This window comes from Pyxicephalus adspersus, chromosome 2 (genome assembly GCF_032062135.1).
Source record: "Pyxicephalus adspersus chromosome 2, UCB_Pads_2.0, whole genome shotgun sequence".
NCBI lineage: Eukaryota > Metazoa > Chordata > Amphibia > Anura > Pyxicephalidae > Pyxicephalus > Pyxicephalus adspersus.
Genome location: NC_092859.1, coordinates 7,700,158 through 7,725,847, shown reverse-complemented (window position 1 = coordinate 7,725,847; position 25,690 = coordinate 7,700,158). Strand labels below are relative to the sequence as shown.

At 39.9% G+C, this 25,690-nt stretch overlaps 1 protein-coding gene across 1 annotated transcript in view; it reads right to left on the bottom strand.

Moving 5' to 3' along the window:
- Nucleotides 1–644: 644 nt before the first annotated feature.
- GPC2 (glypican 2) overlaps nt 645–25,690 on the bottom strand; it is a 25,263-nt gene continuing 217 nt past the window's right edge. The window contains exons 2-11 of the mRNA XM_072398884.1: nt 21,703–21,870; nt 18,277–18,435; nt 13,794–14,107; nt 12,124–12,224; nt 11,489–11,544; nt 11,190–11,320; nt 8,865–8,999; nt 8,626–8,762; nt 7,882–8,057; nt 645–5,678 (exon numbers count right to left, since the gene is read on the bottom strand). Of these exons, the coding sequence (XP_072254985.1) occupies nt 5,434–5,678; nt 7,882–8,057; nt 8,626–8,762; nt 8,865–8,999; nt 11,190–11,320; nt 11,489–11,544; nt 12,124–12,224; nt 13,794–14,107; nt 18,277–18,435; nt 21,703–21,862 (1,614 nt within the window). The 5' untranslated portion in view covers nt 21,863–21,870 and the 3' untranslated portion in view covers nt 645–5,433. The remainder of the gene's footprint in view (nt 5,679–7,881; nt 8,058–8,625; nt 8,763–8,864; nt 9,000–11,189; nt 11,321–11,488; nt 11,545–12,123; nt 12,225–13,793; nt 14,108–18,276; nt 18,436–21,702; nt 21,871–25,690) is intronic.

The following is a 25,690-nucleotide window of genomic DNA, read 5'->3' as shown; positions in this document are numbered from 1 at the left end:
TCAGTACAGTTGTTGTAGTCTCCATTAGGAAAATATAGGACAGGGAAGGCCACTTTGGGGACCAGGACAGAACGTTGAAAGCTGTGGACAGCCTGTGCAATGAGGGTCAGCACAATTGTTGTCATCTCTATAGAGAGAGCATGGGACAGGGAAGACCATTTGGGATATTAGAATGAAGTTGTCACTCTATATCAGGAAGTGTCTAAAGAAGAACTCTCATAGCCGGCTCAGTAGGTATTATTTTAATGGGAGCTGTAGAAAACTAAAGGAATTGTACTATATAAAAAAAATGCTGGTGACAACCAGTCTATTTATTGCATGGAGTATGCAGTCTTGTTACCACCACGTGTGTCAATGTAATCAGGGCTGCAGGAGCATTGCATGCATCATCTGCATGGGACATGGCCACTCACATTCACATCAGCACTGGCTAATGGAGGGCTGGAAAGCTGGATATCACTAGACCATTTTAAAAAATCAAGTATAGCATAGCTAAGGAACAGTTATTTTTCCTTTTTGACCAGATTTTTAGATAAATGGCACTATGCATTGTAATAAAGTCTGATTGGCTTACAGTATCCAGTCATATTGATGTGCTGCATGATACTGGATGCAAGCACAGAGACAGATTGGGGGGTCCCTACACACAGGTCCTTATACAATGTGTGCTCCCTACCCAGCATATAGGTCCTTATACAATGTATGCCCCCTACCCAGCACATAGGTCCTTATAAAATGTGTGGCCCCTATCCTGCACACAGGTCCTTATACAACGTGTGCCCCCTACCCTACACACAGGTCCTTATACAATGTGTGCCCCCTACCCAGCATATAGGTCCTTATACAATGTATGCCCCCCTACCCTACACACAGGTCCTTATACAATGTGTGCCTCCTACCCAGCTCCTATATAATGTGTACCTTCTACCAGGTGTTCTGACTCTGCCCAAAGTTACTTGCCAATTCACAGATTTCTATGGGGACAACTGCAGAACAGGAGGCCTCCGAAAATGCAGATTACTGAAGCATGGAGATAAATAGAAATCTTTGGTTCACCTTCCTACTTTTAATATGAAGACCTTACTGGTCTTGACCTGTAAGGAAAACACATAAGTGATCAAATCAGCAAACTAACAGCATCTAAAGGTGGAGAATCCCTTTAAACCTTTATCTTACTGGAGATAAAAACATAAGAAAACAGCCAGAGTAAGTTTCCTTGGGACCTAGGGCAATATCAGGCAAACCTCTGGATGAACTGGTGGTCATTTGCCCCCTCCTACCCAATAAGTCATTATGGAATTTACATAGAAATGATCCCTACTCATGGCCACGGCTCCAGCCAATATCTGAGCACAAGCAATGGTTGCTGGTTACACGTAGATAATCATGTATATAGCATGTGTTCAGCACTAACCAGAAGAACATGAACTGACCGGCAGCTGTGATCACAATTGCTAGCAGAAGTGAGGTGCAGATCATGATGAAATGAAATTCCAGTATGGGGCTCATAACCTACCCAGCAAATTACGGCACATCAGGCCCATCAATACCTAGAGCAGAACGCACCGAAACTCCTAACCATAACATTTTGAACACTGTCTATTGAAGAATTTGTTATGCACATCACTCTGTAATGTTTATCTATTTGCGTGCCAGCTCTGTCCTTGATGATTAGGGTGATGTGTCTACTGATAAGGTGCATTAGGTCAGCATATTTCATGCAACTGCTTTCCCTTATCACATAAGGGTGAGGTAAGCCTTTACTGCTGCCAAAAATGCTGTAGTAAGTGCTTTAATTGTAAATATTTTTACTTGTGTAACAAGGAACAATGAACTCAGATCAGCTCACTCAGAAGGGGTTGGACACAATCAAAAGCTCATCTGCATAGTAGACCAATAGATTTTTTAGAATTAAATACGTATTCTAACCTGGTTGCTGGAAGTATCATGTTAAAAAGTGAAACCCGTAAATTAAAGTTGTGATAATCAAAATTAGGCAATAACTCCCCAACACCAGCACTAGGGGGTGCTGTCTTTACTCAGTTGGTAAATGGGCATATTGGAACACTGCCTTCCCCAACATATGTATGCTGTATTTCTTATAATAAATTTTATTTTTGGAATTGAGTGGGCTTAATTACTGACAATACCTACAATTATTAACTTTCCCCCAAATTGACGTTATGCTGTGGAAATGACAATTGTAGCGATTAAAGAGTGTGAGCAACTTTAAGGGACAGCTGGACTAATATGTTGGCGCCTTATAAATACTATATAAATATTAGTATTACCTTAATTTATATATTTTTAGGGGTTTGGTACAGCAAGGTTGACCTGCTGAAGCTCATGACCTGCTGTCCTCACTACAGTCCCCCAAAAATCTTTCTTCATGTAGGCTGACATTGCCAGTATTTTTCCAAAAATATTTGTTCCCTGGCTGTTATACTGAAACCCTGGATTTAATACTTTTTATAAATTCACCGGCAAAAGCAAAGATGCAGATCACTAAAGTTTGGAGTACCAATTTGCAAGTTCCCTGTCAGAGACTCCGTAAATAAAAAAGGACGTCAGCATGACAGCAAGGAAATAGCATTTTCAGAATGGCAAAGTCTGTTTTTATGTTTTACTTAGCAATGTTTTCCTGCAATTAATACTGACTGAATATTATTATGAGCGAATACCTGCTCAGCATCACTAACGGTCCTGCAGCCTTTCATTTCTTATATTGGCCAACTTTTTTTATTCTCTAGACACACAGTGCCCCACAGTGGCCGCTAGGTGGTAATGAATACTTTTATTAATCAACATATACTAATTGATGACCTAGGCAGTCTCCTATTTATTTGAATCAGACATCATCACATTTTTAACACTATAGGCCTGATTTATTAAAGCTCTCCAAGGCTGGGGAGAATACACTTTGATCAGTGAAGCTGGGTGATTCAGCAAACCTGGAATGGATTTCTTCAATGTCATTTGCTATTTGCTAGCAAATGCTTTGAATCCTGGACCAGATCCATTCCAGGTTTGTTGGATCACCCAGCTTCACTGGTGAAAGTTTATTCTCCCCAGCCTTGGGGAGCTTTAATAAATCAGGGCCTATACGTATAAAAATATCGCTCCTGCAAGGACCTACTAATGACTTCCTCACTCATAACCAAGTCACAGGCAAGGCTCCATACTTTTCTAGAGCTGCCCTAACTCTCTGGAATGGTCTTCCTCGTTCTATTTGGCTTGTTCCTACATTTCAAAGAGTCCCTAAAACCCATCTTTTCAAACATGCCTACTTTTGTTCTGTCTCCCAAACCCTCACTACTCCCCCACTATTCCATATCCCCCTGCTCTTAGATTGTAAGCTCTTCAGGGCAGAGTCCTCTCCTTCTGTGTCACTGTCTGTATCTATCTGTCAACCCCTATTTAATATACGGCACTGCGTATTATGTTGGTGCTATAAAAAATAGTTTATTTTTAATATTATTAATATATTAAAGAGTCCCTTTATCCCTTTATATAATAGAAGACCCTAATTCTGCAAGGAACGGTCACTAAGCAGGTGGATAACCAATCCTAAGCCAGTTCTTCCCATCTAACATCAGAACTTGACCCTATACATGTTTCCTGCATGGGCACAAAATCCCACAGACACACTCTAAAATCTGAAAACTTTTTGTATATATTGTAATATAATGAAATACATGATGTAAAAATCAGAGGATATTTGGCATCATCTACCTATTTTCCCTGGGAATGGGAATAAAGGGCCCGGATGAGGTGTTAATAATTAAGTTGCTGCAAGTTGCAGCTTTTTATTTGGGATCCACGCCCGGAGTGTCCTGGAAGAAATGGGTGGCCCAGGCACTCCTTACTTTTTCAGGACAAAATATAAGGACGGCTCTGGTGCATATGGCTGATAATAAAAGAGTACCTGTCTTTGTAGGAGGTTGCAGACAAGGTGGACGGGCTGTGTGCAGCCTATGTGCTGGGGGAGCCTGGGAGGTCTCCCAAAGTTGAGGTCTGTGGGACCAATAGCCCTGATGGACATCTGAGAGGGAGTCTGGAACCAACAGCATGAGGCAGCTACCTGTATCTGGAGGACAGACTACATAAAACAACCTTGGCTACCTGTGAGTACCAGGTGACCGCCTAGCGGTAGGACTCTATCCTTGCTTACCTTGGGGACTTAATGCTGATCTAAGCTGTTTTGTGTTCACTTAATACTGAATGCAAGCAATTTAATTTATGCCAGACATTTCTGAAGCCCTACAGTCTCTTGCGGGGTTGCTAATCCCATTTTAAAGGAAATGGGTCTAATTATTTATTAATTGTATTCAATGAATTCAGCAGAATCTGATTTTATAACAAATATGCAGTCATTGTTTTCATCCTAGAAAAAAACTATGCTACAACTAGAGACACTCATTCTATCACTGTTACATACCAATTTCTTCCTAAGTTACAGAACATCTTTCATTAAAATGCAGTATCCACACAATACTGTGTTGGAAAGAAAAAACTTTAAAATGGAATATTATTTTAAAGAGAATCAATCCCTTTCAGGGCAAAGTGAAACGTTCTCTTAAAAAAAATGAACCCCCTCAATGATAACAAACTTTACCTGCCCTGCCGCTCCATCCGAACCCTCAATGAAAACTTGAGGGAGCATGTGACCCAAAGCTGTCACCCGACAAGGGCAATTAGGAGCTTTTACAGGGCTGGAACTTTGGATTTTGGGAGAGGAATGGTGGGGTCAGGGAAAACCGAGAAAGTTAATTTCAGTAGGTGGGGTGGTTTTCTTACAAAAGAACCGGTTATTTTCCCCTGAATGAGAAAAATGACAAAGTCCCTTAAAAGAAAAGTTTGCAAACCCTTTCTATGTACAGTTTCTGGGTTTGTTACAGGCATCCTGTGCGGAATTGCTGTTTAACAAGCATAAAAAGGCCTACGCTCTACATTGTAAAGCAGATCTATACACATAATGTAAAGTTTGTTAACACACAAGTAGAGATAGATAAAATTAAACGGAAGGGCTGAAAAACTTCATTTTCTGGGTGTAAATTCTGCTTGAGATTTATTCCATTGCTGCTCACATAATCAAAAGTCTAAGTGGAAGAAAATCATAGATCAGATGGGTTATATTCCCCTTGGCTTAGCACCGAGGGGAATCTGCAGCAGCATTTTCACCCAGGAAGATAAGTTTTTTTTTTTACAGCACTTTTTATCCAACTTTTGGTAATAATAAATGACAGGTCCACTTTAACCCACTGTGTTTGTTGTATCCAGTGCTAAATAAATATAAATGCTGTATGTTTATACAGCTGAAGGGGGTGCTAACATCAATAGGATACAAGTGCGCATGTATGTACAGAGGTGTCCTACACATGTGCACATGTTGGAATGTATTGGCAAACACTCAGACATTCAGCGACTGGTTAATCATGCAGATAGTACCAGCCCCACCAAGAAGATACCAAATGTTATCCTATAGGTGGGAGTGACAGACCATCCTGTGCTATTGCCGAGCTTTACCCTTCCTCTTCGTCGCCAGCTATCATCCTTCTTATCCTTCTTCTTTTCTTTTACAGGATACTTTGTGCGTTTGGTGTCTCCGGACTGTATCCTGATCATAGGTTTCTCTGTCACTGGGTCACCTCCTCCTGAGCCTCCACTGCCTTCATCAACTGATGGACGAAATATAAATATGATACACAGTGTTACCAGAAATACAGATACCGTATTGTTCATATGATGATCATTATTATTATTGTTAAACTGTACTTAAAAAGTGCCAACATATTTCGCAGCACTGTATATTACATAAGCGTTGAATATGGCAAAAAGATACTGACACAGGAGGAGGAGGGCCTAGGACACAGTGGGAAGGAGGAAAAGGAATGGTGGGTAAGAAGTGAGGTTTTAGGAGACAGGTAGGTGAGTTTGAAGAGATGGGTTTTAGGAGCTCTTTTAAATGAGCAGAAAGTAGGAGAAAGCCGAATCAGATGAGGAAGACCATTCCAGAAAGTTGGAGGCAGCTTTAGAGAAGTCTTGGAGCCGTGCGTGTGATGAGGTTATGAGTGAGGAAGGCAATAGTAGGTCATTGGGGGAGCGGAGAGAGCGGCTAGGGGAGTATTTTTTCATCAGGTCAGAAAGGTAAGTGGGACAAGAACTGTGGAGAGATTTGATGGCAAAGCACAGGAGCTTGAATTTGATTCTAAGGTGAAATGGATGCCAGTGAAGAGGAGCGGAGGGAAGGATGTATGAGTCTGGCTGCAGCATTCATGATAGATTGTAGGGGAGAGAGTCCGGTTTGTGGAATACCAGAGAGGGGGAGGTTACAGTAGTCCAGACGAGAGATGATAAGAGCATGTACAAGGAGTTTGGTGGTCTCAGGGGACAGGTAGGGGCAGATTTTGGAGATGTTGCGCAGGTGAAAGTGACTGAACCTAGAAATGTTGTTAACATGGGGAGTGCAGGAGAGTGTGTTTCCTATCCATAAAGATTATATAGTAATGGCTTCCATTAAAATAGAACTTTATTCTTTAAATTTGACAGGAGCAAGAGCAATGGAGGTGGATGAGCCATGACTGTGTTTTCATAATACTTTCTGAAATATTAAGGTATTCTATTGTACCCGACTGGAAAATGACAGAATGTAAGATGATTTTTGACAATATAAAGGTCTCTTTGGGTAAATAAGTACACGAGTCAAACAATTGGTAACCACATCCAAATAAAAAAGCTTGTTATGGTGATATGCACTAGTGAAAATCTTTTATTTTTAGATACAATTGATTCATGTAATGAACCTGATTGATAACACATGAATAGATTTATGGAATGCTTCTAACTTAGTGTCCTTCTTATGAAGCCTACAGGTGAAACGCGTCAAGGACCTTTAAAAGCAAACTAAACAACATCATTGCAATATCCTAGTCATTCATTGACAACTTGTATGTATAAGAATTAATGTTTTTAAATTGTTAATTGTAAGCGTTACAATTATGCACCATAAAAGTCCTCGGCATACTGTTCCAAAAGATAATTTACCTATATATAATATAATATAAAACATAATATAAATATAAATTTGACGGTAGGCAGACTGGTTCCTGCGTGTTCAAATCTTTTTGCACAATGTACACTGAGTTATGGAAAGAAGCCCAGTAAACAATTTAAGTGAATAAACTCCTGTGCAGGAGCTCATTCACCCAGGGCAGCCAATCAAAAGAACTGAAGAACCCAGAGCCAGAAGAAGACCAGTGTATGAAGGCACCACCAATGAGTGAGCCTATAGACATTGCATTGCTGGAGGTTAGGTAAGTATCGCTCAGCTTTAAGAACGACTTCCCAGGACAAAACACTAGGAACAACCCCGGCTAAAATTAGCAGGCCAGTTGCAGAAAGTTTCCAAACCTTATACTGAGGAAAGTAAGCAAAGACAATGCTGAGGTTGTGATACAGGTTGTGAGTACAAGCAAAAAATTGATATTTCAATTGATTTGTACAGCAGAACAATGCCAGTAGTTTGTAAAAGTTTGAAAGGAAACAAACGTTTTTCATTCCTTATAACTTTCTATGGAATTTGACAAAATATATGTTGGACGTAAGGACTCAGCCATGCCTATAGTTACATTGACCATAATATTATTATTATTATTATTATTATTATTAATAAACAGTACTTTTAGAGTGCCAAGATATTACGCAGATACCGGGACGCGGGACCCAAACAAAGAATCTTCCCGATTGACTGAGCTGCAGGATTAAATGAAAGTGTGATTTTTTTATTTTATTTTTTCCACTTTAAGGAACCCTTAGCAACCCCTGGAGGAATCCTAAGATGTGGTTGTGAAAACTAAGCTAAAGCAATAGATAGTCACTTACAGGCATCTTGTGTGTCGCTGTCCCTTCCGCTGTATGCTGCCCGCAGTTTGCTCCTCACTACACGCAATTGTATGCCCAGCTGGCGGGTTCTGGGATCCAGAGGTGACATCGGCAGCTCCACTTCCGGGTTGTTAATTTGATTCACCACACCGTCACCTGTCACCTGTGGGAGGTATCTGTAGGGTTATAGAAAGAAAGCAAATCAGTTCTCCCAATGATAAGCAAAATATTTTTTTAGCCCCAAGTGTTCAAAAGCAGAAGTGAATTTTCAACTCATAATTATTATTATTATTAATATTAAACAGTATTTATATGGCGCCAACATATTATGTAGCACTGTACGTTTTATAGGGGTTGCAAATGACAGACCCATACAGACAGTGACAAGGAGGAGGAGTAGACCCTGCCGCCAAGAGCTTACAATCTAGGAGGTGGGGATGTAGCACACAACAGGAGGGAGATATGGAGTGATGGGAAGTAGTGAGGGTTTAGGGGACAGAAGAAGACGGGTAGGTGAGGTTGAAGCGTTGGGTTCTGAAAGCTCTTTCAAATGAGCAGAAAGTAGGAGCAAGCCGAAAAGGATGATGTGATGAGGTTATGAGTAATGAAGTCATTAGTAGGTCATTGGAGAAGCAAAAAGAGCGACTAGGAGAGTATTTTCCTACCAGGTCAGACAATACCAGTCAATAAGATTTATTATGAGTGGACTGCAATGTGACCCCAATTTGTGTCCTTAAAACTCACCGGCCCCTAGACTGTCCATTCCAGCATTTATCTTGGTTACTAAGACCAGCAGAAACTCTTGTATCAGAGCAAAGAGACAAAGGTAGGAGCTTCCACAGACCACGCAGTGGGCGGAGTTTGGACACCACCTCTGAGACCTATCACAAAGTAAAATTATAAGATAAGAAGATCTAAAAGCATAAAGAAGACAAAAAAACACAAAGTACTATTTTATGTCCTGTATTGTTATCCCTGCTCACCAGTCTGTCTATGTTTGTCCCGGCTGCTGATGTGGGCTTCTCATCATTACTGTAAACTCGAAACTTCCTCTTGGCATCTTCTGGTGGGGAGCGTCGGGTACGTGCTGGAGGTGGGGTTCCGCAGGACTGGAAGATCTACAATACACAATCATCATTCATTACCAAAACAAATCTGTGAAACAAAAAAAAAAAATCACTAATTGCATTGAAAATGTTTTCTTTCTCTTTCCATGCAATTGTATTGTGATGGCTACAAGTGTTAAAAAGAGGATACTTGTACCAGAAATTCGCTTGGCACATTCACCTATTATTTTACATATTCACTTTACCAGATTTCCTTGATGCTACACATTTATACAGTTATTATACATAAATAAATAATATAAATTACATATGTTAATTCTCCTTTTGCAATCTGTATCTATGGCAGTAATAAATTATTGGGATGATTTTTACGTATATTCCTAAAATTAATACTTTATACATAAAAAGCACCTACAGAGTTTAGTTTTATCTATTCACTACTTTAACACCGAAAATGACTTTGGTGAACATCATGGCACTAACTACTAACTATAATCTAAGGAGCGGGGGGGGGGGGGGGGTGGTATCCTTTACTGTCATCCGTGTAAAGAGCCACTTTACTGACCACCAATGTATAGGGGCAGTCCTGCCAGTGTAAGGGGGCACTTCACTACAAAAACCACCAATTTAAGAGACCACTACACTGACTACCAATGTAAGAGGCCACTAAACCTTTGACTCCAGTGAATGGGGACTCTAGCTCTAGCTTCCATTGTTAGAAGGTACTACAGTGACCACCAATGCAAAGAAACACCTCTTCACTGGCCAAACAAGGCGTCATTTATCTACTGGTCACCAATATAAGGGGAACTTCTCCACTGAGAACCAATCTAATGGAGTACTTCCCCACTTACCACCATTGTAAGAGGACACTTCTCCAAAACAACAAATTTAAGAGAGCATTTCACCACTGGCCTTGAATGTAAGTAGGCTCTGCTATATTGACCACCACTGCAAGAGGGCACAACTAGTGAATTCATCAATTTAAGGCAGTGTTTCTCAAACTTTTTAACACCCTAGCCACTTTCTTTGCTCCTCTAATGACCTACTAATGACTTTCTCAGTCATAACCTCATCACATGCAAGGCTTCAAGTCTTTTCTAGAGCTGCTCCGACTTTCTATAATGAGTCGGAGCAGCTCTAGAAAACTGACTCTCCCAAATGGGACTCCCCACTTCCTATTCGGCTTTGCTCCTAGTTTCCGCTCCTTAAAAAGAGCCCGCTAAAACCCATCTTTTCAAACTAGCCTACCCATCTTCTTCTGTCTTGTAATCCCTCACTAGGCACCCACCATTTCATATCCCCCTCCTATTGTGTGATACTTCATCCACTTCCTAGATTGTAAGCTCTTCAGGCAAAGTTGTATCCTCCTATGTCACTGTCTGTACATTTGCTTCCCCTATTTGATGTACAGCACTGTGTAATATGTTGGAGCTATATAAATACTGTTGATTCTTAATATTATTAATAATATTAATAATAATAATAATACAATGGGGAAACCCTTGAAACAGCTTTCAGGTTTTCAGGGAACCTTTGCTATAATTACTTTATCCACAGCTCACAGTACATTAGTGTGGTGGTCAGTGGGAAGGCTCCCACCCTTACAAATAGCCAAAAAGTTCATTGGTGACTATTGGTGTCAGTTAAACTGACCTGAGAGAACCCTGTTGAGGAACAGTGGTCTAAGGAGACACTTCGCCATTGTCAATGTAAAAAGGTACTACACTGACCAGCAATATATTAATAGTAATGGGATCACAGGCCAGTGATATCATAGGACAATTCAATGGTAGCCAATAATGTAACAGGTCACTTCTCCGCTGGTCACCAACATATGGAGACTTTTCTCAATTAGCCATCCATGTAAGGGGACACTTCTACCACAGCACCAAAAGTATTGGGACACTTCCCTGACCATCTATCTAATTAGAAACTTCTACATTGACCAATCTGGATGGACGTGTTTCTCCATGGGAAGGACCTTTGTCCACAAACCACCAATGTAGAAGAACACCAAAGTGTAGCAAGGGACGCATTGTCTACCAATACATGGGGGCTTTTATAGAAGAAGGGCTATCTAATAAACATCAGTACAAAATCTGTCAAAGGTATGGACTCTGAGAGCTATTACCTAAGTAGAATTTTAAAAGCCAAACTCCAGGCATTAAAAATAATAGAACCCATACTTGTATGCAACTGAATTGTATAGTAAACTTTTTGATGTCCCTAAAAATATACCTGAGCAGTTAGCTGTACACTTTCTTCCTGCAATGTCATTATGGCTTCAGATATTTTCACTGCAATCGACTCTGAAGCAAGTTCCACATTAAAAGGTCCAGTCAATCGCTCAGCTACTTCCTGCAGCCCATCTGAAAGAGAAGATTAAAAATGACTTTGCACCTTTTCTTGAAAACTGTACTCGAACATGTTAAAAATGCATTCATAAAAAAGTAATATTTCAAGTAGACCTCCAGTTTGTTAGGACAGCCGCCATCGACCTCCTAAAGCTCTTGGGGACGTAAATAAAAAATTCTAACCTCCATCATTCAAAAGAAAGATTGCCAGCATGCTTTTGGAATTATAGAATGAACAACTGCACAACATAGGGATATACAAACATAGAAACCTAAAGGGGAACTGACTGATTGAATTTATATAGCGCCAACATATTACACAGTGCTGTACAATTAAATAGGGGTTGCAAATGACAGACGAATACAGACAGTGATACAGGAGAGGGACCCTGCCCCGAAGAGCTTACAATCTAGTAGGTGGGGGAATTTCACACACAATAGGAGGGGAGATATGTAGTGGTGGGAAGTAGTGATGGTTTCAAAAGACAAAAGATGACGGGTAGGCAAGTTTGAAACAAATGAGTTTTGAGCGCTTTTTTTAATGAGCAGAAAGTAGGAGCAAGCCGAATAGGATGAGGAAGACCACTCCAAAGAAGTCTTGTATCCGTGCGTGTGATGAGGTTATGAGTGAGGAAGAGAGAGAGGAGAGAGTGGCTGGGGGAGTACTTTTTTTACCAGGTCAGAAATGTAAGTGGGACAATAGCTGTGGAGGGATTTGAAGGCAAAGCACAGGAGCTTGAATTTGATTCTAAGGTGAAATGTTATAGCTCCCTTCTGTCTGTGTCACCTTGTAATAGAAGAACAGACTAATTTCTTACTACAGGATATATTGTAGTACCTTAGCGGCCTTGTTGACAATATCACTCCCAGTTGCCAAGCCTTGCACCAGTGTTCTTGCAGCTCCTAATGCTCGTGTAACCTGTAAAAACACAAATAGTTACAAACAATAGCACACAAGATCTCCAGTAAAAATGGCAATACACAGGGTGTCACTTAAAAAATCAGGTGATGATAATATGAAGTGTAAACCTAACAACCCTTTCTTTTTTTGCCTTGACATACACCTTACCATAAAACTAACATTTTTATTAACAGCTGTGACCTACACATTACTGAGACTCTGGGCTCTTTCACCAAGGCTCCGTACATTAAAGCATTGTTCCATGGAACCCTAAGGTTCCTCCAGAGGATGCTAGGGGTTCCTTAAGAAATGAGCAATTTGTGACTCTCAGGTCAGTAAGGAACGCTGCAATAAAGTGATATTAGCTCTCATGGTACCAACAGGTCCCTCAAAAACAAATATTGCCTTAATATACCTCCAGCAAGAAAATTCCCCACAAATTACTACACCCCATGTAATATTTCCTTATACCAAATGGTGACTTAAAGCGTAATTAAAGTTCAGGGACAAAAGGCAGGAAGCTCCTAAATCGAGAAGGGACAAATGACATGCTATGTTCCTTCTGCAATAAAACAAACTTACCTGCCTGTTTGTAATGTTGTGGTGAATGTACACTAAGCTGCCCATGCACGGCTCAGGGTACAATCCCAGTATACCCGAGTACTGGGAATGATTGAATTTCTACGTCATTGATTTAAAGTCGAAGAGCACTAGGTGAGCTTCTGCTATCATCAGCAATTATCAGCATTATGGCATACATTGCCTGAGTGCAGCCACCCTTCATTGACAACAGACACAGGATCCTGTTATCCTAGGAAGTCGCCATTTTCACCACTGACTCCATGGGAGTCTTCCAGGTGTAGGAGATCAACAGCTGGTTTCTGAGTGAATAGAGATCTTCTTTGTCCAATTAAATGCCCATTGATGTTGCATGTTCAGGAGTTACATTGCCCTCCGTTGGTTGCCTCTGTAAGTGGCACCATCACGTACCGAGCTGAGTTCTAAATTACACTGACTGTGCATGCACATGCATTGTAGAGCTCAAACAAAAACCCCATCACTAGAATTTTTACTTTGCATAAAAGAGTAGACAAACCTTTTAGGTAAGGTAAAAATGACCTTCTTTTTTTGAAAGGAGAAATAAAAAAGGTGAAGCCACCCATTTCTATCACCGCAGTGATAAAGACAGAATGGGAGTGAAGATCCTCCTGGAATACCCATGTCACACATCCCAAGAGGCTTCTGACTGCTTCTTCTGCACGAGCCCGATCTTGGGCATGTGCAGAAGGAGCTTTTTCCTCAATGGGGAAAAAAAAATCTTCAGCATGCTTCCCCGCAAAGGGGACAAAGGCAAATTACAAAAGGGTGGAGGACCCAATCCAGGAAAGTTTAGGAGGGATCTGCGGAAGAGAAGGTGAATGAGTTGAATGGATTATTTTTTTTTTAATTAAGTTCCGCCTTAATAGCCCTCAATATTCCCTTATATAGACATCAAGGCAAACAAAATTCAAGCTTCCAACAAACAAGACTGTCTCAATATTATGTTATCTGGAATGAAACATCTGTACTGTTAGAAAGCTACGGCACCTGTAGTCGAAGTTTTCTTGGAATATCACCAAATGGTCTCAGCTCCTCAGCTCTATGGGCAGCACACTCCATGTAGTCGGGGCTCAGCTCGTAATGAGGAAGCAGGAGTCGGAGCATGCGTTCCAGCAGTCCAGCCCAAAATTCGGAAAGAGCTTCAGCCAATCTGGGGGCTCCTCCTCCCATGTAGAAAGCACGCAGCTCCGAGAAGAGAGTACTGAAGAGAACAGCATTCTGGGAGTACAGTCGTCCATAGGAAAGTACAAACATGGTGGAAAGAGAGTGCTCAGAAGAGTCAAGGAGTGCCAGGAAAAACTCTGCAAACACATAAGCAGAACATGTGTTATATTTATTGAGAAAGATTACAAATACATAACGTGATATCAAAATATATTGTGCTACATTCGGGGGAAGAGCATATTTCTATCCACTCTCCGCTATATATTACTAAGTTACCTATTTTGCAGCCCATGCATAAAACGCAGCTGTTGTGTCTGTTTGATTGGAGGAAAGGCTAGTCACATGACAGAAAAGTTATATCCTCCCTCCTTCTTGATATGTTTTAATAAAACTTTGGGGGCCTCAAAGTCACAAAGTCTATCTGAAATGGATTTGGGTGATACTGTACAATGATGTTCAATATTCAATATTCTTTTCTCCTGCTGCTGCATTCACCAGGTGCGCATTTTTCCTTCTGGTGTGCCAGGCAAATGTTGTTAAATATCACATGGACAAATAGTAGTAAAGGATCCACTGAGGGAATTTCCCAGTGAATCCTTCATAAACATTCCCCTAAATTTCTAAATCTGATGTTAGAAATTTTTGGTTCCCACACTAGATGAACTTCCTGGGCCTCCCTCCCCCATATTTAATAGTTTCATCATTGCAAAAGTTCAGCTCTTTTGATTGGGGTACAAAAGTGCCCCTTGTCCCACCCCTTGGTGGCCCTAGCTATCAGACCAAATAAAAGGGTGCTTGGGGAAGAATAGAGCCAGGGTAATGTGGGTGCTGTGGTATTCTGAGATATAAAATCTTAAATATTCACAATTAGATTCACAAATCAATATATTGCTGTGTTGTGCCAGAGCAAGATAAATATCAAATCTTTGTTCCTGCCAAGCTCATTCGAGAAATTAAATTACACTTTCTTTTTTATTAAAGTTTAATCTGTTTATATTGTGCAATGCCTGATTCCGTGCTGTGCTCTTTCCTCGGCATGTTAATAAAACATTCACAGCATGCAGTGAAATTTACAGTGAGGCACGTTTTAACTTATGATTCACTTTCTACTCTAATAAATTGATTGGATGTGAATGTAAATTTGAAGGAAAAAGAGCAGCCGGCCTAATGATCAATTTTATAGTTTCCAATTAGAGATGGATAGATCAGATGTAGTGATAAATATCAATAAAATGTACAAAATTCTTGGCGTATGCATGAATGATTGGAATAAATCCAACTGAATCACTTTCTATCCCAGAAAACTTATTGTAAGGGCAGAATATCCTACACATGTATGCATTGTTTAAGACTACCAACCAGTCAATTTCACATCGGTAAATCAATCGGATGTTCAAAATGTTTTCAATCGTGGACCAGATCCTTTCCAAGTTTTCTGGACACCCAGGTCCTCCTATAATAGTTGACATTTTCCAGTCTTGGTAAGCTTTAATAAATCAGGCCCATTGTGCTTGGGGTTTGTGATCAAAGCTCTCCAAGACTGAAGAAGATAAACTATCATGGGAAGAACCTGAATGATCCAGCAAACCTGGTATGTATTTGGTCTGGGACTGAAAAAATTTGCCAACTAAGAACAAATGATTTTTAAGGAAATCTATTCCAGGTTTGCTGGATGATCCAGGATCAGCCATGAAAGTCTATCATCTCCGGTGTTATCCATCCTTCCCTCCGCTCCTCTTCTGCTACCTCTCTTTGTGGTTCTCTCCGGTGGCTTCCATTTTACCTTAGAATCAAATTCAAGCTCCTGTGCTTTGCCTTCACAGTTCTTATACCTACCAGTGACCTACTAATGACTTCCTTACTCATATCCTCGCCACATGCATAGGTCCAAGACTTTTCTAGAGCTGCCCCAACTCTCTTGAATGGTCTTCCTCATCCTATTCGGCTTGCTCCTACTTTCTGCACATTTAAAAGAGCCCTTAAATCCCAACTTTTCAAAATTGGCAATATTCCATCTCTAAAACTCCATCTCTTGTAAGCTCTTCTGGGCAGGGTCCTCTACTTCTGTTTAATTGTTAGTATCTGTCTGTCATTTGCAACCCCTATTTAATGTACAGTGCTGGGTAACATGTTAGCGGACACATATAAAAAAAATGTGACACTTATGATAATAAGCCATGGTGAAAAGGTCAGGGCACGGGCAATATAAAGAATGGAAAGCCAATGGCAGACAAGATTTAACAAAAAATTCTGTATTTGCTAAACAAAGTTTTAGCAGTTTTAGTAACCTCTGAGGTGGCTCAAAGGTTAGCACTCTGGCCTTTGGGGTGCTAGGTCCCAGGTTTGAATCTCAGCTAGGACACTGTCTGCGTGGAGTTTGCAGGTTCTCCGTGTGTTTGCTTGAGTTTCCTCCCACATTCCAAAAACATGACGTTAGGTTAATTGGCTCTCTCCAAAATGGACCTTAGACTGTTGTAACGACATATGACTATGGCAGAGACATTAGATTGTGAGTTCCTTTGGCAGCTAGTGAAATGACTATGGACTTTATAAAGCACTGCGTAACATGTCAGCACAATATAAATACTGTGTAATAATAACAATACCCTAAAACAGGCTGTAAGCCCATTGCTAAGGTAGGCAGCAATCAGAGTTCCTATTGGGTGGAAGGTGTCAGGAGTGGAACTACTTATAACAACCACTTTGTCAGCTGTTACCGCTATGAACCTGGGCTCACCAGCTTAAATAAGGTTTTGCTGTTGCAGAACCTTGAGAAATACTTTGTAGATTGCACCTTGACATGTATAGTACAAAAAAAATAATAGTTGGTTTCTTTCTGGTTTTGAGGTCTGACATAACGGAGTTGTGGCTGGTTGTGTATAGCAAAGTCCTGTGTTTTGTGTCCCCTGGTTTGTAGATTGGAATCTGTGCTCACTAGCTGAGAACATTCTGCAAGCTGTTTGTGGAGGCAAAATTCTCATCCTAACTATAAAATGATGTAATAAATCACCGGTCCCTGAATGTTCCTTTTATAACCCCCAATAATTCCTGCTGCCAGCTCCATCTGTGAATTCGTCACCCAATGCCAATACAGAGAAAGCTGAGGGTGAATGTACAGAGCAAGAGCAAGGAATGACAAAGCCAACACTTTCCAATGATTCATCCCAGAGAAAATTTAATATCGTTCTAAATTGTATCTGTGTATAAAAAATGCTCATACATCACCATGCAAACTGTGATTTGTTTCTGCGCACTTATTTCCTTTTTCTGCTTCTTACTATTCCCATGCACACGTTTTTCTACTTTTGCACTGGGGTTAATTATCCTATATACCATTTTTTTCTAATTTCTTGTTTTCTTATTTCTTAATTTTTTTTGAGACAGAGATCTGGAAGAAGTATGGAGATCAGAATTTCTGACATCAGTCTGACTCTTACCTGCATGTCTGGTCCAGAAATATTAAAGTCAGAGACAGACATACTCCATGCTGCGTACACATGCTCACTTATTGTCATTGGATCTTTCATGATCATTTCCAGCAAAAAAAGACTAAAAGATGAACGAACAAGCGCTGTATATACAGCGTGTTCTCTTTTTTGGATTTAGGAGAAGGGAAAACGAGCGAGCGACATCCCAATGTGCTCTCCTCCCTTCACTCCTATTATGTTCGTTCATTGTCTGTCATCCATCAGGATGGAACCATGGACGCTGGGTCTATTGTATTTCAATATAAGGATATTGTATTTGTGACATATATCATTATATCAATTCCATTTGAATTATGACATGTATATGTTATCTTTTTTAAATTTAGCAACTATTGATTACTTCACTCCCTACTGTAATTAATGATTATCATTTCCATAGTACTTTGGTCTGATAAAGCAGACAGTGATCTGCGAAACACATTACCATTAGTTACCAGTACCTACCTCTCAGTAATGTATGAGGTTGTAGACTATAAGTCTGGTTATATTGATTTTTTTGTGGTATACTTGTATGTTATTGTGGATGTTGAATTTGAATAAAATGTAAAATTTTTTGCTCATATTAATTGTGTTTATATATATGCCCCACCCTTTGGTGCCAAATACTCAATATACATTTTCTAGGGGTGTATACCACAATTGTATCATTCTCAGGCACCATTTTTTCATACTCTCAGTAAACATGTTAGAGACGAGCCCGACCGTTCATATTGGGAATGATCTGTCATTTTCTTCTCGTTCTTATCTCAACCTACACCAAGGATATATTAGATGTTTTACCTTTTGATTGGTAATGCAATGTCACAGCACACACTCACCTTGGAATTTTCTTCTCGCCCCAGTTAATACCCCCATTGGGTAACTCACGCTTTCATTGACAATGCGGGCCAGATCTCTTACGCTTTCCTCGCTCAGCCTCTGCTCCGTCTCACTAGGGCAGCACGTGTACTCCTGGGGGCATATCTGCAGGTGCTCACCTAGAATAAATCATAATATATAACATATAATATATATAATATATATATAACAGCATAGGAATAATTATATTATATTACAATAATGTAATCTACGTTTGGAAAAAAAAAATAACAAGCACAAAAGTGGAGCTTTAGTTCTTATCATCCAATTAGATTGGAAAGATGGAAAATGTTCGATTGCAAAAAGGAACTGTTCTGTTCTGTCCTCTTTGTAAATCCGGACCAGCTGTACTAGTGCCGATCAATAAAATCAACTCTGGGTGAACACTGCTGAGATAAATCAATCGCCAGCTGTCGTTGGTTGAATATGGAAAGAACATTTGCAGCCTAGGCATAAACCTAAGAAAAAAATGAGTTCTGAATAGGCAAATGGAAAAGGTTCATTAAATAGCCCAACCTCCGTTCCCCAACACATTGCTGCTCATATTTTCATTCTGTTTGGTATAAATATCGGGGACGTCATGACTCTTACCTTCCTGCCACAATGAAACGCTGGGTTTCTGATTGGCCAGTCAGCAGACCTAGTGTTGTCACATGGTCCTCCTCAATGGACGGGTGAATGAGCAGAATGAATGGAATGGAGGGAGCAGGTGAAATATAAGTATATGCAGCACAAGACAATGAGAGTGGGCTATTAAAGCTGGACCAAAGCCATGCACATCACCTGTCCCTGATTTTTTCAAAGTGTGCAAATCAGAGTCCTTTTAAAGCCCGTTCCGTGAAACGGTAAAGGATCAGAGTCTATTTATTCATTTTGGTGATATATGAATTAATTCTCTCACCATCACCAGGTCCAGATTTGTACTTTTTTCTCCCCTAGGCTAGCTAGTTTGTGAAAATATGGGAGAGGGGTCATGTTGATAGTGTAAGGTCATTAGTGGGAGCCATGATGGCTGTGGACAGAACAGAGCTAAGCTTAGCACTTTTATGTATTAAAATGTTAAAATTACAGCCACAAAAGCAGTATAAATGATGCAGTGATCATCATCACCTAGTGATCATCATGCAGCAAAGGCTGAATAGCTGCATGATTGTGGGTGTGTGTGTGTGCAGTGGTTCTCTTTATTGCAATCCAACCTACCCACTAATACTAGGAGCCAGAGGCCTTCACCCAACATGGAGTGCAAGTCTTGCTGAATGGAAAGAAAGTTGAAGGGGCAGGGGGGACTTTACAACCTAAATTATTGGTAAGACTCCCACTCCGCACATAATACATACATCCTCTCCTTAAAGAAAGCTCAGTAATGGCGCTGAGTCTAAAGGTTTGCCCATTAAGTCTAAAGATTTTCCCTGTACTCTGTGATTCTATCACCAATTTGATGTTAACTCTAATTAGAGCACACAAGCAGGAGGGTCCTTCCATGCAGTTGCTGTCTTCCTGCTTTTTTACACATCTTGAAAATTTGATATAAGCAAATCCATCTCGAGTTCCCCTGAGGAAGCCATTAAAGCGAAACGCATTGGGACAGATCACATTTGTATGGTTTCAAATAACTCAATCTTCTTATGGGCTAAATAGGAACACAGAGGTATTCTAATAGAAGCACTTGTATAGCATAACATCTCGATGAACCTCACACAATTTAATGAAGTTATCCCACCTTCATTAAATTGTGTGAGGTTTATCGTGATTTTATTATTATTATTATTATTATTATTATTATTAATAAACAGGATTTATATAGACCCAACATATTACACAGCGCTGTACATTAAATAGGTTATGCTATACAAGTGCAATTTCCTTACTGTATTTTGCATCATGTAACTTGTACTGTATCACGTTTGATTCTAATTCTAAATCTGTTTTAATATAACTAGCTTATATAACTGGCTTATACCATAGGAATATAGACACAAGCAAATATAACCATACCTCTTCCTTTCCAAGACTCCCACTATACTGCACAATGAAACTATTAATACTATTATCACTTATATTGAGGCTCCATTGGGCTTTACAGCAACATGAACATTTTTTTTTAATTCTAATAGTACAATAATTAAAAAAATGTATACGTAAAACCACACTGAAATCTGCAGGGAAGATGATGTTAGAATAGGTGAGAGTTTTAAAGTAGAACAGCCACAACTTTCTTCATTTTAGCTCTGGGTAAACTGGAAAATGGTTAATATCTCTGCTAGGTATTGTATTGCTAAGACTTAATCTCCATTGCTTTTTGCCTACTTCAAACACCCCATTGCTTTAAACGTGGGAGATTGAAATGCACTGCCAAGGCTTTACACAACTGGGGAGTCTATGAATGCTTCAGGTTTGCTTTGCTTCATTTTCAATGCAGGTTGGCAAGTTGGAACCAAAGCAAATAAAAAAGTTGACTGCCATGCAGGAACGCATTTCAAAAGACTTTTAACACGCTGTAACGCATTGAAGATTTTCAACGCTTTTCAGTGTGCAGCCTGTGGAGACATAGCCTAACTCTGTATCTAATACGGACTTTCCCTTCACTTAATATTTTATTGGACAGAATATCTCTGATTTATTAAAGCTTTCCAAGGCTAGAGAAGATACACTTTCATCAGTGAAGCTGGGTGGAATGGATTAGGTCGAGGATTCAAAACTTTTGTTAGCAAATAGAAAATTACTATAAAAAAAACCATTCCAGGTTTACTGGATCACCCAGCTTCACTGATGAAAGTATATCCTCTCCAGCCTTGGAGAGCTTTCATAAATCAGGCCCAATGTGAGGAGACTTTCTTCAATGATGGGAACAACAGACAGAACTTCTTTTAGTACAGTTGCCAAGGTTTACAACTTATGCCTGGTTTTTATTGCTATTTTCTGTCCAGGCACCGGAACACAAATCGGAAAGTTGTATTGGGCTTTAACATCTCTGTAAAGATAATAGCTATGAAGATTGCCAAGAAGATGCATGGTATACTTCGCTAAATTTTAGTTCAGTTCTACAACAGAGGTGTAAGAAATTTCACAAATAAAGGTTTGGTTTGGTTCACACCTGCTTCAGGATCGAGCGATCCCACGTGGTTTCCTGTGGTTGGCACTTTGTCACTCACAGCACTGATTCCTAAACAACCAGCTTCTGTAAATTTGACGGCTAGCAGCAGTGGGCATTACTGATATGGTGTACTGCCGCCCCCATTCATTACATGCTACATGTAGCATCTCCCCAGAGGCAGCGGTTTATTGGCATGAGGAATCGGTAACCTCACCACAACCGCATGGCCAATGTGAACATAGCCTAACATAATACACCAAACAAGCCTGGAAAGGATAACATTGAAACATACCAGATATTTGTGTTTTGACACCAGGGATGCCTCCCAGACCTCTTTCCCTCAGCTCCCGAGCAGCATCTGCGCAGTTACGGATATCACTCACGGCTGAACTGCTTACTGGTACGGCCACCAAGAGAAGAACAAACCAGGGGCCACACATTATGGCCAGCATACTGAGATCTGGAGATGAAACAGAAAAACACAAAGAAACAATAATGTCAAAAGTTAGGGAACAGTATTGCAGAAAAGCAACATGATAGTTTACTAGTAAGGATTGTTGGTAGAGTATACCAGGGATCCCCTCTGTATGTATGGCCTTCTTTCCAAAATATAAAACTGATAAATCAAATTACTGTATTTCTAGTAGTGAAGGGGAAAAAAAATACAGGGATATGCTTCTGCTAATAGACACAGGCCTACTGTTCTTAAAGTGAAACTTAAGTTACACTTTTAATAATTTAGATCCTTATTGTAGAAAGAGACAGGTGATGTTCTGCAATAATCTCTCCTACCTGCCTGATTGCGATTAAAGCTTCCCATGCATGCCAGGAATAAATGAACTCCCACACGCTTGCGCAGGAGGTACGTCATCCCAGCCCAGCCAATCATGATGGCCCAAGATTGTCTCTGCAACCCTTTATGTCAGAAGTAGATTTAAATCTGTTAAAATCTGCAGCTTTTAAGTGGAACTAAATCATCGATACTCATCTGCCCCATTCCCTCATAGGGCACCACCATCTTCTTGATTGACTGGGTCAGGATGACAACTCTTGCGCAAGCATGCAGAAGTTAATTTATTCCCGCCAGCCGGTTATCCTCACATTTTGCAGCTTAGCTTTTTTGACAGATACCCGGAGCTATCAGGGAGGTAGAAGGGATTATTGCAGAATAATTTCTTTCAATAATAATAACCTGCTTGACAATGGATTCCTAAAAGTGAAAGTTTAGTTTTGTTTTAATATAAGTTCTTGCTGCTATGAAATTCCATGGCCAGGCACTTTCTGGGGTGATGGTTGTCTTTGTGTTGTCATTGTCACAGACACGCCAGCAGCCACAGCCACACATTGTGCAGACATTGTCCACTATCTGGTAGCTAGAGGAGCAATGCTGTGCAGATAGTTCTGGAGTGAGTGCATATAGACAGGAAGTGGCTGAAAGAAGCTGTTGGAGAACAGTGGCACAGGGATTAGAATGTGTTAATCTATATCAAGTGTTTAGGCAGGGTTCTCCCCAGGCCCTTTTAGCTGGGTGCACCACCCGGCACATTTCAGCACCCACTCGGCTGTTTTTGGGTGGTTACTAAAGAGTTTGGTCACAATACAGGGGCTGCCAACCACCCACAATTTCTTCCCAACCGGCTTAAAAAAATTTCTGGGTTGAGCACTGGTTTAGGTATACTCAATCTATGTCTTCTTATCAGCCAGGTAGCAGCCTACAGATTCTGGCAAGCATGAGGACAGGAAGATGTCTCTTCCCCTCTCGGCGAGCTATCTGCCAGTACACGACCAGCTGTAAGTGGCCACAACTAGGACAAGATGTTAGAATATCAAACTTTGTCAGTCTGCCCAATATGGCTAGATTACATTGCAGGTACAGGTATGTAAAGGTTGCATGATTTTGCATTTAATCAACATCTCGATAATATTTATCTGATTACCACATTCACTTTTTAACCAGCAGAGCCGACATTCACCTGGGAGTTCTCCCTTACAACCACCAACAAATGGGAGCACTGCCTGAAGTTTACACTAACAACCAAAAGAGCCTTTTGCACTCCCATTGGCTGATGATTGTTAGGGAATACTCCCGGCTGAAAATAATGCACCAATTAAACAAAGAACGGGCACTCCCAATCAATGTTTGATCAATACATAGATCAATTATTGATCGGGCATGTTTTCATTTTTATTAGGTTTGATGATTTCAAACAATGAAACATCTGATTCACTAATAATGGCTTATAGTGTATGGTATGTGTAGACAAATGTCACACCTGTTCAGGCTAACACGGCCACATATTTATACACACAGATTGCTACAGATCTATACACACGTGATGTTCACATGATAAAGCTGGTCATGTAGTATTGGCAGAGGGTGACATAGTAAAGGAAATACATACACATACTGTATAATTATATACAAGCATGGTGGGATCTCAGACATTCACTGATAACATGTATATAGTGATATGTACACATGATCGTGAATCCGGTCATACAGACACACACACAGATTATATTGTAGGAAACATACAGATATATAAAGACAATAGTGTTTGCAGTTGTACATACAGATATACACAGATAACATTGTATATAGCAATACATACACACATATTAGTGAACGCAGTCATACATACAGACACACACAAAGATTAGTGTACACAGTGACACAAAGACAACTGATAGTGTTCATAGTCATACATAGAGGCGTAAACAGATTACTTTGTACATACATACACACATGATAGAGTACGCACTGATACATACAGAAATAATATTGTATACAGGGATATATCAGACATACACAGATAACAGTGTATGCAGTCATAACACAGACATACACAGATAACATTGTAAGTAGACATACATACAAGTAAAGTGATGTACACAGTCATACATTCAGACATACACTGATAACATTGCACATAGTGACACAAAGACATATGATAGTGTATGCATGGATACATACAGATATACAGCTAATAATATTGTACATAGTGATACATACACACATTATAGTGTATGCAGTGATACATTAAGCCATGCTCAGATAATATTGCATACATAGATAAATAGAGATATACACGGATAACAGTGAACGCAGTGATATATACAGATCTGCACAAACAATACTGTATGCAGGGATACATAGGGACATAGATGTTAGGTACACTATACATAGTGATACCTGCACACAGATAGCATTGTACATAGTGAGAGATACACACATAATAGTGTACACACACATTTATACACATACACACATACTATTGTACACAGACATACACAGATAATACTGTACATAGTAACATATACACAGATAATATTGTACACAGGGATACATATAGACATATACAGATTATACATATAGAGGGATATAGAGATAGGGGGATATAGGGATATAAAGGGATACATACGTATATGGATAATATTGTACACAGGGATACATACAGTCATAAAGGGATACATAAAGAAATTGGGGGATATAGGGATATAAATGAATACAAACATACACATGGGGATGCATATAGAGATAGGGGATATAGGGATATAGAAGGATACATACAGACATACACATATAACACATATAGGGATACATACAGACATATAGGTGATATAGGGATATAGAGGGATACATATGAAGATAGGGGGATATAGGGATTTAGAGGGATACATACAGACAGACATTTAGGGGATAGAGGGATATACATACAGACAAACAGGTATACATATAGAAATAGGGGGATATAGGCATATAGACGGATACATACAGACAAATAGGGGATATAAGGATATAGAGGTATACATAAAGACATATTGGGGATATAGGGATACAGAGGGATACATGCAGACATATAGGGGATATAGGATTATATAAGGATACATACAGACATATATGGGGGATATGGGGATATAGAGAGACACATAAAGACATATAGGGGATACAGGGATATGGAGGGATACATACTGACAGACATATAGGGGATATGGAGGGACACATATAGAGATAGGGGGATATAGGGATATAGAGGGATACATACAGACATATAGGGATATATAGGGATACATACAGACATATGGGGGATATAGGGATAAATAAGGATACATACAGACATATGGGGGATATAGGGATATATAAGGATACATATGGACATATAGGGGGATATAGGGATATAGAGGGATACATACAGACATATTGGGGATATAGGGATACATAAGGATACATACAGACATATAGGGGATATAGGGATATATAAGGATACATACAGACATAT